The sequence below is a fragment of the Amblyomma mixtum genome, chromosome 1, assembly GCF_055824585.1.
Source record: "Amblyomma mixtum isolate Tamu chromosome 1, ASM5582458v1, whole genome shotgun sequence".
Taxonomy (NCBI): domain Eukaryota; kingdom Metazoa; phylum Arthropoda; class Arachnida; order Ixodida; family Ixodidae; genus Amblyomma; species Amblyomma mixtum.
Genome location: NC_143012.1, coordinates 133,078,744 through 133,091,053, shown reverse-complemented (window position 1 = coordinate 133,091,053; position 12,310 = coordinate 133,078,744). Strand labels below are relative to the sequence as shown.

General features: G+C 48.9%; 1 protein-coding gene across 1 annotated transcript in view; it reads left to right on the top strand.

Moving 5' to 3' along the window:
- Window positions 1-7,120: 7,120 nt before the first annotated feature.
- LOC149367632 (nitric oxide synthase-interacting protein) overlaps window positions 7,121-12,310 on the top strand; it is a 63,719-nt gene continuing 58,529 nt past the window's right edge. Inside the window, exon 1 of the mRNA XM_089556468.1 lies at window positions 7,121-7,446. Within this exon, the coding sequence (XP_089412594.1) occupies window positions 7,271-7,446 (176 nt within the window). The 5' untranslated portion in view covers window positions 7,121-7,270. The remainder of the gene's footprint in view (window positions 7,447-12,310) is intronic.

The window sequence follows — 12,310 nt, the reverse complement described above, 5'->3', positions numbered from 1 at the left end:
GTTTTGTTGCACCACATCTCGTACCAAGAGATGGCCTCTTCCTTGAAGTTGTCGATGCCGTAAAAGCACTGGAGTTCTTCGGCGAGAACAGCGAACTCAACACGGCTCAAGTGCTTCATTTTTGATGGATGCAGCTGGAGAAGTTTGAAGCTCCTCTCATTGCTTTCAGAAAAGCGCCGAGCTAAAGAAGCAGTGAGGGAGTCCAAGTACGGCACATATATTGCCACACGGTAGTATTCCTCTGGCGACTGAATCCCGTAGTTGTCTCGGTGGGCCTGACGAGAGACTTGTCTTGGTACAGATATCACCACATTTAAGTGATTGGCTGCCTCCCTTGCTGCATTCATGATGTTAGAGAACTCCTCTACAGCGTTTGTCCGGTGGCCGTGAAAAATACGTTGTAGCTCAGTGATGTGGCCATGCACAGAATGGAAGTCCATGGATACACCTTGCAGAATGTTCGTAGCTGGTTCGAGCCGAGCGCTGTACTTCGCTACAATATGCAAGCAGACGATGAAAGATGAGCTTGTTGTTGCGCAGTAGAGGATGTGAGCTCGATGTCTAGTTGCAGCGTTCGAGCATGATTCCGTGGACGCGAGCTGCTCGAGTGCTTCGACTATGGCCACGTAATGCTGAGAGAAGATCCTAATAGACTTGTACTTTGCAGACCATCTTGTCTCACACAGCATCGGAATGTTGGGCGCCAATTTTCTCCGGAGCACGCTCTCGCGGAAGAAGTTTATGGTTTGTTTGATTATCCCAATTGTGTTTCGAATTTCAGAGACGTCGTTCAAATCGTTGATGACGAGATTTAGTTTGTGACTTGCACAGTGGAAAAATAGTGCCTTCGGGAACTGTTTTTGTATAATTTTGTTCACTCCAGCTTCTTTTCCAGCCATTGTAAAGCATCCATCGTACCCCTGTCCAACGAGGTTCGAAAGAATCAGTCCGACATTCGTCAAAAGCTTCAAGATTGCCGCGGCGATGCAAGCGGAGTTTAATTGCTCCAGCTCTACAAATCCCAAAAACTGCTCTCGAACGCACACTTCGACTTCCGCCTTGTCAATAAAGCGAACGCCTATAGACATCTGCTCTTTTCCTGAAATATCTGCAGTTTCGTCAGCAAGAACGGAAAAAGCAAACGCTTTGTTAGTTTCGGTAACTATCTGCTCTCTCAGGATGTCGCCACAGATTGTGATGATCTCGTTCTGGACGCGGACAGAAGTGTACTTGGCATTGCCAGCAGAAGAAGCGAAGTGCTCCTGAAGTAGAGTATCTCCAGCTTCTACACGAAAGTCAAGCAGATCATTGAAGACTCCACTATCGGACTGCTTGCCGCGAATCGGCAAGTCATGCGTCGCGCAAAAGACAATGGTGGAAACTATTGGAAATAGTTTCTCACGGTTCCTTTCAACTTGCGCGTGCAGTGCTCTGTTCAGCTGCTGTACAACGGGTAGCTGCTTGCCTTTCATCACATCCATAAAGTTCTGTGAGGCCGTCATTGCCTCCTGGTGCCATTGGGATTTTACGTGATCCCTGCACGCCTCGTGCATTTTTCTGTAGTTACTGAAAGCGCGCACGATAAAACTACCTTGAGTACCCCGGTGAACACGCGGAGGAAAAATGACGCAAAAACGACAAAAGGCGCCTTTCGCTGTCGCTGAGTACGCAAGCCAGGGGGCGTAATCTCCCAGCCACTGATAGAGTTCCTGTATATGCTACCAAAGGTAGCAGAGTTGCGCGTCTGTTTTCCCTCGCCGCTCCGAACGCCATTCGCCGAGAGGCGGTCACATGATTTTCGTGACGTCGTGTGTTCAACCCTCCGCGGAGAAGCTGACTTCACAGGTGCAGCGCCGAGCGAGCTGTCAGCTCGACGCCTCATGTGTGCCCGCGCCGTCGGCTACATTCATTTGTTTTCCGTGCACACCTGTGGCGTCAGGTTTGGTGTTCTGAAGTGGCAGTGACGGATGCACTCGTCAGCTATGACTGGGTGCAGTGCGCCAAACTGCAGCAATCGCACAGGGAAACGGCAAAGCGTTTTACGCAGTGCCATGTGGAAGGTCGGCGGCCGAAGTGCGTCGGCGCCTCAAGTGGCTCTTGAGAATGAACCTCTCCTGTTTGCAGCTTTGAAAGGCTTACAGTACTAATGAATAAATAAAAATTTCTAACATGTTTCACGATCTACCAGTGCCATCACAACCAACATTTGCCTGTTTCGACAGCGAGATCAGAATTGTATTGGTAAAAACATTTTTCATCTGTCGACATTTGTTTACCTTGAAAAAATCACGTTTTTTTTCTAACTTACACACATTATCAAATAAGGAACAGGCAACGAAAATCTTGTTTGTCTATAGCTTTCACTTAGTGCCCTTTTATGGATACTAGTTTGAGCCTATACCTGTCCCTCGAAGCAGTATTTGTAGCATATCACTGCATTAAAATTGTACAGAATTTACAGTCTGCATCTGCAACTCTTTGGCCCTTCACTAGGGCAGGCTCTGCTTACTCTACTGCTGCTTCGAGCCTTCTGTAGTGATGGTTCGAGGTGAAATATAAGGGACAATGAATGTTCAAGAAGCAAATTCCATGCAAAGTTTTGCTACATTTCGATGCCAGTCTCACCTGCATAAACATTTAATTTGCCTATGCAGCCGCTGCGGTGGCTTAGTGGTTATAGCTCTCGGCTGCTGACCCGAATGACGCGGGTTCGATCCCGGCCGCGGCTGTCGAATTTCGATGGAGCCGAAATTCTAGAGGCCATGTACTGTTCCCTGTCATAGCCTGAGTCGCTTTGGGCAGCTAAACCCCCCTAAACCATTTGTCTGCCTACGCTATAAAGTATTGTTCTTAGTAAAAATGCCCTTAAAAACCATCTAAAAAGGATTAAGTGAGAGATGTGACGATAGGATAGGCAAAAATGGCATGTAAACAAGTGTCGCAATTCTTGATGCCGCGAATAATTTCAGCTAGAAGACAGCAAATCAGCCTATAACCCCGGCTTTAAAAAAAAATCCAGGAGTCGCGAAATGTTTTGATACTGCGAACTAAGCCGAATCTACGAAGAAGGAGTACAAAAATGCAAAGCGGAACATTAAATTAGCTTTTCCGAGCAATAAGGATGAAGCAGGCACGAAAACCTACCACAGTAATCAACAACTATTGCAATTTAATAACGAAGGTGAAACGATACTGCTTTTCGATAAAAAATGAGGAAAGTTAAATAAGATCTACGTGTAAGAGTACTTTCAAGGTCCTTTAAATATCTGAACTATCACTGCATTTAACAACGGGGTACATTTTGTGAAATGTGTTGGGCAAGCAATTGAGTGTTAATTTTTTCGTTATGTCAGACTCGCCTCGTTCAATGCATTCCCATTGCTTTAGTCTGCTTGCCTACAACAACTTGCACAATTATTTTAATGTGGTTCTAGAGAGATGCGTTTTCGTATTTTCCGCGCATAACTCGTACAGAACACACGGCTGTGCTAGTTGTGAAAAAAAGTAATTCATCGCTATACTCTTTTTGTTCTTAAGACGTGCACGCAGGAAGACAGGATGGGACAGATGCTGTCTCATCTGGAACGGAACTGCTTGTTCTTCTGAAATTACTAGTTCCAGAAAGAAAAAAAAAACTCGCAGACCGTTTCCAGTCTTTTTTCGTCAGTTTGTCATGATTACGATTTGCTGTTAACCTTTGGCGATTTTTTTTTCGTGCTGTATGCACACCCTGGGCAAATCACAGATTAGTTTTCAGCGTTACGTTTAGAAACTTGCCATCAAGTCAATCTATTTAAAGGAGAAAAAAAAAAGCCCAAGCGCCCTACACAGCGAGCTACGCAGCCCCTGTACGTACGAGAAGTGGCTTTCCCGCACAGCTTAGAACATGATGGCGGACCTTCGCGCAACTCTGCTCCCTGCGGGAGCATATACAGGAACTCTAGCCACTGATGTCGAAAAGGCCTCTTTCCAGGTGTTACCTTCTTAAAATCATATGTGACATTTGGCGACCATGGCTTAGTAAGAAGACGTAACTTCAAAAAGTCCGGTATGCCAGTGAGTTTAGCTTTGCCTAGAAACTCTCCTAAGTCATATTCTTGAGGCAAGTTATTTGTTTTCTTGATGTTGTCTCCGGACTTCGATCCCAAGCAAGGAGAAAGGGAATCGTTTCGGCTTGCTGCGTGACCGGAGCTCGCTGGTGGAGTTCCTTCCATGGAGACGACGACGCCGGCTACTGTCCGGTGATGAAAGGTTGCATCGCTCTGGTCAAATCCGGACTTGAATCCCAAGAAAGGAGAAATGGAATCATCTCGGCCTGCTGCATCACCTGAACTCACTGTTGACAGAGTCCCTTCCATGGAGTCGACGACATCAGCTACTGTCCGGTGATAAAAGCTTGCATCACTCTGTTCAAATGCTACACCGTTGTCACATGTCACACCAGAATCTGCAGGGGCGCATTTGGATAATGCTTCGTCAGACAACCGCTGACGCTTGAAGAAGCGTCGAATATCCATCATTCGGGACCGCGCGAGACAAAGCTGGCTATGGAGTTCCTCGGGGTTGGTAGTGTTAAAAATATATACACATTGATTGGAAAAACGGTTGAATGCGTACGTTGAAAACAAAAAATGACTATGTATGCAGCGAAAACTTATTTACAAGATAAATGCACGCTCGCAGCTTCATACACCTCGCTCCATCTTGCTCGCGCAACCGCACAGTCGAGTATTTGCACACACACTACTCGCCGCTCGTCGTTTTCTCGTCCGCTGTCTTGGTTGTTCTCAGCTTCGTTGACAACCGGCCACTAAAAACACCGAAGCACAAACAAAGAGGCGCGCACACGCAAGGAACGCCGCGCGACTTCCGAGGGGAAGGGACACTCGCCACTCCGGTCGGAAAATTTGTTTTGTGTGTTTTTATGAGGTTCAGAGCCCCAAAACGACTCAGGCTATGAGGGACGGACGGTCTCTTTACCATGCACTGACATCGCACAGTACATGGGCGCTGTTGGGATTTGAGGCCCAGCCAGAGGTGACAGGCGAGCCAGGCAGGCGCCATCGGGCTGCCTTGACCAAAGGCGCTGGTTTCCGGAGAAGACGCAAGGAACGCTGGTGTGGGGGCGCCTCTGGAGACTGCGTCGCCGTGAACAAAAGCAGCTAATCCCCTTTGCCGAAAATTCTGAAAGCGGCGCTTGTACCGAACTGCGCTCTCCCGTGGATCGGAGGAGACAGCGAGCGGCGGCGGCGCCAACTCATCGCCCGCTTGCCCCTGATCAGTCCAACAAAGCGGGGATGGACACGGCTGATTTGTCCCTCCCTCCTGAAGAATTCATCGGTGGCCGGGGTGTGCACTGTCTGCCTCCGTGTCGCTATCTCTCTAGAGATCAAAGAAACAGGCACACATCTCAAGAAGGCTCGAAACACATGCTCGCCGGTGCCGCTGTATGTCTGCAACGACGCGTCCCCGGACGCGGCACTTTGCAAATGTGACCCAAAGCGTGGAAGCAGGGCCGCTTTTACTCTTTTGGCTGAGCGCACCGCCGCCCCTGACGTGCGGCCATCACTCACGGTTCGAGTGAGTGATTTTCCAGGGGGGTGCAGCCGCCCCCCCTTGCCCCCCCTCCGGACGCCCATGAGCTTTTGCAAAGCCAATTTGCCTGTGTCTCCGGCAGCATCCAATGCACACTCAGCGTAATGAATGCACTTTTCGCAGCATGGCAAGGCGATTTTTGACCACATATCTGGTATTTTCAGGCTTGCATAATGTAAATACGCGTTTTCCTCGGCGGAAACCGCATTGTTTGGCTCCTCAGGAATGTCACAATCCGGCGTAGCTGTTCGCCGATTTCCTTGCGTGCTTAAACGCCGCCTCCGTTTTGCGGCAGGAATAGTCTGTTCACAGATGTTCCTGTCCTTCCTCTTCTTCGGTAGCGACTTAGAAACATATTTTGGTGCATCCGGAAAGATGGTTGGAACAGCGTCATCTGTAAGCAGCGGCCGGTCTCGAGGGATCTCCACGACTTCGCCGTTTATGGTTGTTTTAAACGTGCGCTGAACGAAAATTGGTTCGAAATGGCGCTCGCACACAACGCTTCCTTGGTTCAGCACTCGATCTCCCCTCTTGATGTTCCGTGACCAAATCTCGCGGCGATCAGGGTCAGTGGGTACACGGAAAAGGGAGCGAGGTTCCTTGCACGACCGGTAACCACTGTTGCAGCCCGGCACAAAACATGAGGTGTCCCTTTTGTCTCGTCGTCTCTCCGTCATTGTGCACGCATTACTCGCTTAATCCAACTCTTAAGCACAGTCAGACATCAACAATACACCAGAAAAACGCAACACACGGCGATGCAACGCGCACAACAACAAAACACAAATTCTTCTCTGCCAGCACGTGAAACGACTGCGCGCTCGAGCTGCGCTTCCACCACTCCTTGGCACTCCTCTTACTAGCAGCGCCCCCTGGCCGCCTGGCGCGCCTGTCATCGCTGCGACGGCCGCGCCTCCTCCATTGCTTCCCAGCCCGGACGACACACTGCCCAAGGTTCTAGAGCACTGTACCTAGAGTAAGAAACTCTATGGTCCTTGATGTTTTGATGCCGGTATGTTTTAGTGCGCGCCTATGTGCGACTCGCGGCGCGGGCGTCTACAGCAAGGAAGTTGATCTACAGTTAGTCTGCCGCGCTAATCGGCGCATGCGCGCGCGCAGCGGGGCTAGACTTTACCGCACGCTATCACGTGGTGCGATCACGGGGGGACACACTCTCTTTTTTTTTGTTAAGACGAGGCTTCAAGGTTGTCGCCGGACGCTCCCTCCTCAGTTTTTTTTCCTCCATGATAACCAACTTGGAGGAAGGAAAATTTCCTCCATGATAAAAGTGATTTCCTTCGCACTTTTCTCCCAGGGTGTTGTGTGGAAAGGGCCTCTCCTAATTTTTTCCTTCCTCCAATATCCCCGGTGTGCTGAATTACATGAACATCGGGAGAACAAATTTATAAATGTTATATTAAGAAACTTTATGGTGTACGATGCTTGTGATGTGTGAAGTGAACTTTTTGCGTACTCAGAAGACCTCCCGGCTTTGTTCAAGACACTCGCAGTCAACACGAGCACACTCGCAGTCAATACGAGCACACTCGGTAAACAAATGCTGGGAGCTGGGTGGTAAGACAGGGTTGAGCCGTCAGTAACAGCCGACTTGTAGGTCTTGTTGATTGTCGCCCAGGCACGCACTTATCGTTCGATCCTTGTGACGGTCGTCGCGATGACGCGTCACGCCCGCAACTGCACCGCGGGTGCGGTTTACACGTACCACGAGAAGCAGAAGGACACCCAAGCGTGCGGCTATGGCACCCAGAAGATGCGCCTGGGCAAAGATGCCGTCAAGGACTTCGACTGCTGCTGCCTGTCGCTGCAGCCCTGCCGCAACCCGGTCGTCACGTGAGTCACGCACCCGAATGTCACTGCTTGTGAAAATTGGCTTTGAGGAAAGGAAATGACGCCGTATCTGTCTCGCGTATCTCGGTGGACACCCGAACCGCGCCGTGAGCGAAGGGAGTGAAAGAACGAAATAAAGAGGTGCCGTAGTGGCGAAAGATTGATGCCTACGCACAGAAGCAGGCAGAAAGGAAGAGTAAGATTGGTTTGGTCTATCGGGGTTTAACGTCCCAAAGCGACTCAGGCCGCCGCGGTGGCTTAGCGGTTATGGTGCTCGGCTGCTAACCCGAAAGACGCGGGTTCGATCCCGGCCGCGGCGGCTGGAATTTCTTTGGAGGAGAAATTCTAGAGGCCCGTGTACTGTGCGATGTCAGTGCACGTTAAAGAACCCCAGGTGGTCGAAATTTCCGGAGCCCTCCACTACGGCGTCTCTCATAGCCTCAGTCGCTTTGGGACGTTAAACCCCATAAACCAAACCAAACCAAAGCGACTCAGGCTATGAGGGACGCTGTAGTGAAGGGCTCCGGAAATTTCGACCACCTGGGTTTCTTTAACGTGCACTGACATCGCACAGTACTCGGGCCTCTAGAATTTCGCCTTCATCGAAATTCGGCCGCCGCGGCCGGGATCGAACCCGCGTATTTTGTTTGGGTCAGCAGCCGAGCGCCGTAACCACTGAGCCACCACGGTGGGGGGAAGAATAAGAGAGCATCGGCTTACAGAGCACACTGGCATTTTTTGTTACGCTCATCTTGGCGCATCCTTGCAGAAGTGCGCGCGCGCACGCACGCACGCACGCACACACACACACACACACACACACACACACACACACACACACACACACACACGCGCACGCGCACGCGCACGCGCACGCGCACGCGCACGCTCAGTGGCTATGGTGCTCGGCTGCTGACCCAAAAGACGCGGGTTCGATCCCGGCCGCGGCGGCTAGAATTTCTTTGGCGGAGAAATTCTTGAGGCCCGTGTACTGTGCGATGTCAGTGCACGTTAAAGAACCCCAGGTGGTCGAAATTTCTGGAGCCCTCCACTACGGCGTCTCTCATAGCCTTAGTCGCATTGGGACGTTAAACCCCATAAACCAAACCAAACACACACACACACACACACACACACACACGCCCACACGCACGCGCGCACACGCACGTGCGCATGCACGCACAAAAAAAAATTCTATAAGCAAAGAACCACCTAGCCAGGTTATCACAGAGTGGTCCAACACCATGAGGACTGGGCACTCAGAATTTGAACCAGCGCTGGAGAAAAGCTCATTTCAACTTAACTTTACCTCTCACGCTGACTGGTTTTCTGCGTCTTTTTCGCAGGGAAGGTAAATTGATTCTCCTCGTGATTCATCTCTTGGGGCCTTTTTAGGAACCTTAAAGACATTGTGTGTGTGTTACATCAGTGGTTGGGCACATGAAAATGGGAATAAGATTAACACACAATCATTTTCGTTGTGAAAGAGCATAATGGGGAGCTGATGGCTGCAAGTTCTTGGACTGTCCCAGTTGCTAGCAGTTCGAGGTGACAGTGACGTAGAAGAGGTAGATTTGTGGTCTTCAAAAGTGAATAGGCTTGGACATGTTGGTAATACATCGTAATTAAAGAAACATAGCGCAGGAACAAAAACACGGCGACAACGACTAGACTGGACAAGCGCTGACATTGAACACAGCGTTTATTGCGGAAAGGAGCATGTGCATCCTTCTGAATTAGCGGAAGGAAATAAACAACACAAACAGTCAAGTCACGTGCTATGCCAAGTTATCAATTTCTTTCCTTGATAGTGCCACAGACAGCATACTGACACATTTATCCCCAGTCTGAGTTATCTCCAAAGCTTCCACGACTTCCGTTGTCAGATCATTGTGGTGTCGATGTATAGTGATCGTCTTATTTATTTATTTATTTGAACATACCATTAGTCCCTGCTTGGGACTGTTACTGGAGTGGATTTATAGACAACAAAGATGCAAGTTAACAACACAATAATACAGAAGCCGCCAATCAGGCTTAAAAGACAAGAAATCAGCATTCATATGCGGACTCACATCGAGTGAGAAACAGAAGACGGAAGATAGCTAACTCTGGCCTTCAAAACGTGTGTTCAGACACATCTCAAAGTATTCCTTAATACAATTATACAATTATACACTGGGTACATGATCGAACAGGGGATGGCAAAATGGTTCTGTATCACATTTTTTTCAGTGCACAGCCAGATGGCCATCTGTGGCAATGTTGCAGACCCTTTTATCTATTTGTAGACGACCCCCGCCTCTGCAGGGCACATAGGGATCTTTGTGTTTAATTGGGCACTCCGGTTTCCGCGTTTGCATGGGGCAGCTGTTTGTGCACAGACTCAAAAACTTTATTGGCGCCGTAAACAACGCCCACCTTTCTTAGATTGTGAGAAACCTTAAAGCCGGTAGGGAATCAGAGCTGCCCCTGTTCTTTCTTGCCTTTTTCTTCCTTGTTTCTCTGTTTGTCACTCATGCGTGACGCAACTTCCTTTGTGCTGTGCTGGCTTTGAGCGACTGAAACAAATAACATGTCGATGGTAGCCCTGCTTACTGACACTTCCAATCATGGCCCTGCCGCGGTGGCTCAGTGGTTACGGCGCTCGGCTGCTGACCCGAAAGACGCGGGTTCGATCCCGGCCGCGGCGGCTGAATTTCGATGAAGGTGACATTCTAGACGCCCGTGTGCTGTGAGATGACAGCGCACGTTAAAGAACCCCAGGTGGTCGAAATTTCCGGAGCCCTTCACTACGGCGTCCCTCATAGCCTGAGTTGCTTCGGGACGTTAAACCCCAATAAACCAAAACTAAACGAAACAAAACTTCCAACCATGGTGTGATGGCATGACTTACAGAGAGAGCCTGACACGAAGGAAAGGACAGTGCCGCTCTTGGCCAGTGTGCAGAGCTGTAGGGCAAAGGAGGCTTGGTGGCTCTAAGCCACTAATCTAAAAATAGAATGTCCCTTATGCATGATTGTTTCAGAGTCAGGTGCGTGGTGGAAGTGCGTCACTGAATTCTTGCAAGTAAACCTGAAATTGATTAACGTGGTCGATTCGTTTTTGACTAAAGATTCTGTTGCCGTGATTGACTTCATCAGAGCAAGTGACCACAAAAATATCACAGCTTTGTCTCTGGATATCAAGGATTGTCTCATGAAGGCAGGTTTGCTGTCCTGCCTCGAGGCTGCAGTTGACAAGTGTGGTGCATGCCGACCATTTTCGGAACACATTTGGTATGAGTACACCTGGTTTTTTAGAGCTTTTATTATTGTATTTGATGTCTACTTTTGTGGCCTTCGACAACATTCACCTGCAAAAGCAGGGTGTTTGCATAGGGTCGTGTACTGCACCCATTTTTAAGTGTTGCTTTTAGCTCAGTTTGACAAGGCTTTTTTTAAGCGGCTAGGTGATCTTAGGATTTATAACATTTTTCGGCATGTTGATGACTTTTTAATTGTTTTAGATAAAGCTGATTTTACCGACCCTTTTGTTTTGCATATTTTTAGACTCTTTTAATGCATGCTTTCGGCCTCTTATTTTTCCCTCTGAATTGCCCGCGCAAGATAGCATCAGGTTTTTAGATTTGCGGCTGCATTTTAACCCTGGCCCCACTTGTTAGTTGTATGAGCCAACAAGCCTCCTTTGCCCTATAGCTCTGCACACTGGCCAAGAGGGGCACTGTCCTTTCCTTCGTGTCAGGCGCGCTCTGTGTGAGTCATGCGGTCACGCCACGGTTGGAAGTGTCAGTAAGCAGGGCTACCATCGACATGTTATTTGTTTCAGTCGCTCAAAGCCAGCACAGCACAAAGGAAGTTGCGTCACGCATGAGTGACAAACAGAGAAAGAAGGAAGAAAAAGGCAAGAAAGAACAGGGGCAGCTCTGATTCCCTACCGGCTTTAAGGTTTCTCACAATCTAAGAAAGGTGGGCGTTGTTTACGGCGCCAATAAAGTTTTTGAGTCTGTGCACAAACAGCTGCCCCATGCAAACGGGGAAACCGGAGTGCCCAATTAGACACAAAGGTCCCTATGTGCTCTGCAGGGGCGGGGGTCGTCTACAAATAGATAAAAGGGTCTGCAACATTGCCACAGATGGCCATCTGGCTGCGCATTGTAAAAGAAATGCGACGCGGAACGACCTTGCCATCCCCTGTTGCTCCCTTTTGGATTGCTGCAAATGTGTTGTCGAAGTATGCTTGGTGCGGGGACCAGATGTGAGTTAGGTATTCTGGTCTCAACTAGTGGCACGTGCGCGAGCAGCTTCACATATTGAGGGGCACTTTAAAAGGTCTGCCATTTTGTTGGTGGATGCTGGCACCATTAGTATTCTATATGAGATCATGACACGTGTGTGACTGTGTCGTGGAACAGGAGGAGATTACGTTGATGGTGTGAAGGTATCTTTGCATGCATGGGCAGTCATTGCACCAGTGTTATGTGCGATTTAGGTCATCTGGTAGGGACTGTTGCCTAGATGTGTTGGTGACTGTTTTGCACATACCACAGGAAACAGGCAAGCATGGCAGTCGGATTTCTGAGTTGGGCCACTGATGTAAATTAAAAACAGAAGCATCCCAAGGACAGATCCTTGAGGAACACCTAGAGAAAGTAGTAAAATGTTAGTTTAATAGTGATGACTGATTGGGAGCGATGAGGCAAGAACTATCATTGTTAGTTTGTCAGGACGGAAGGGAAAGTCTCACAGATTAGCTGTTATTGGCTACCTTGTTGGATGCGTGTGCACAGTAGTGGAAAATTGCATCAGTTTGGAGGCTACCATCGAGGTTGATATGTAGGTCATGAATTAAAATAGTTAATTCGCAA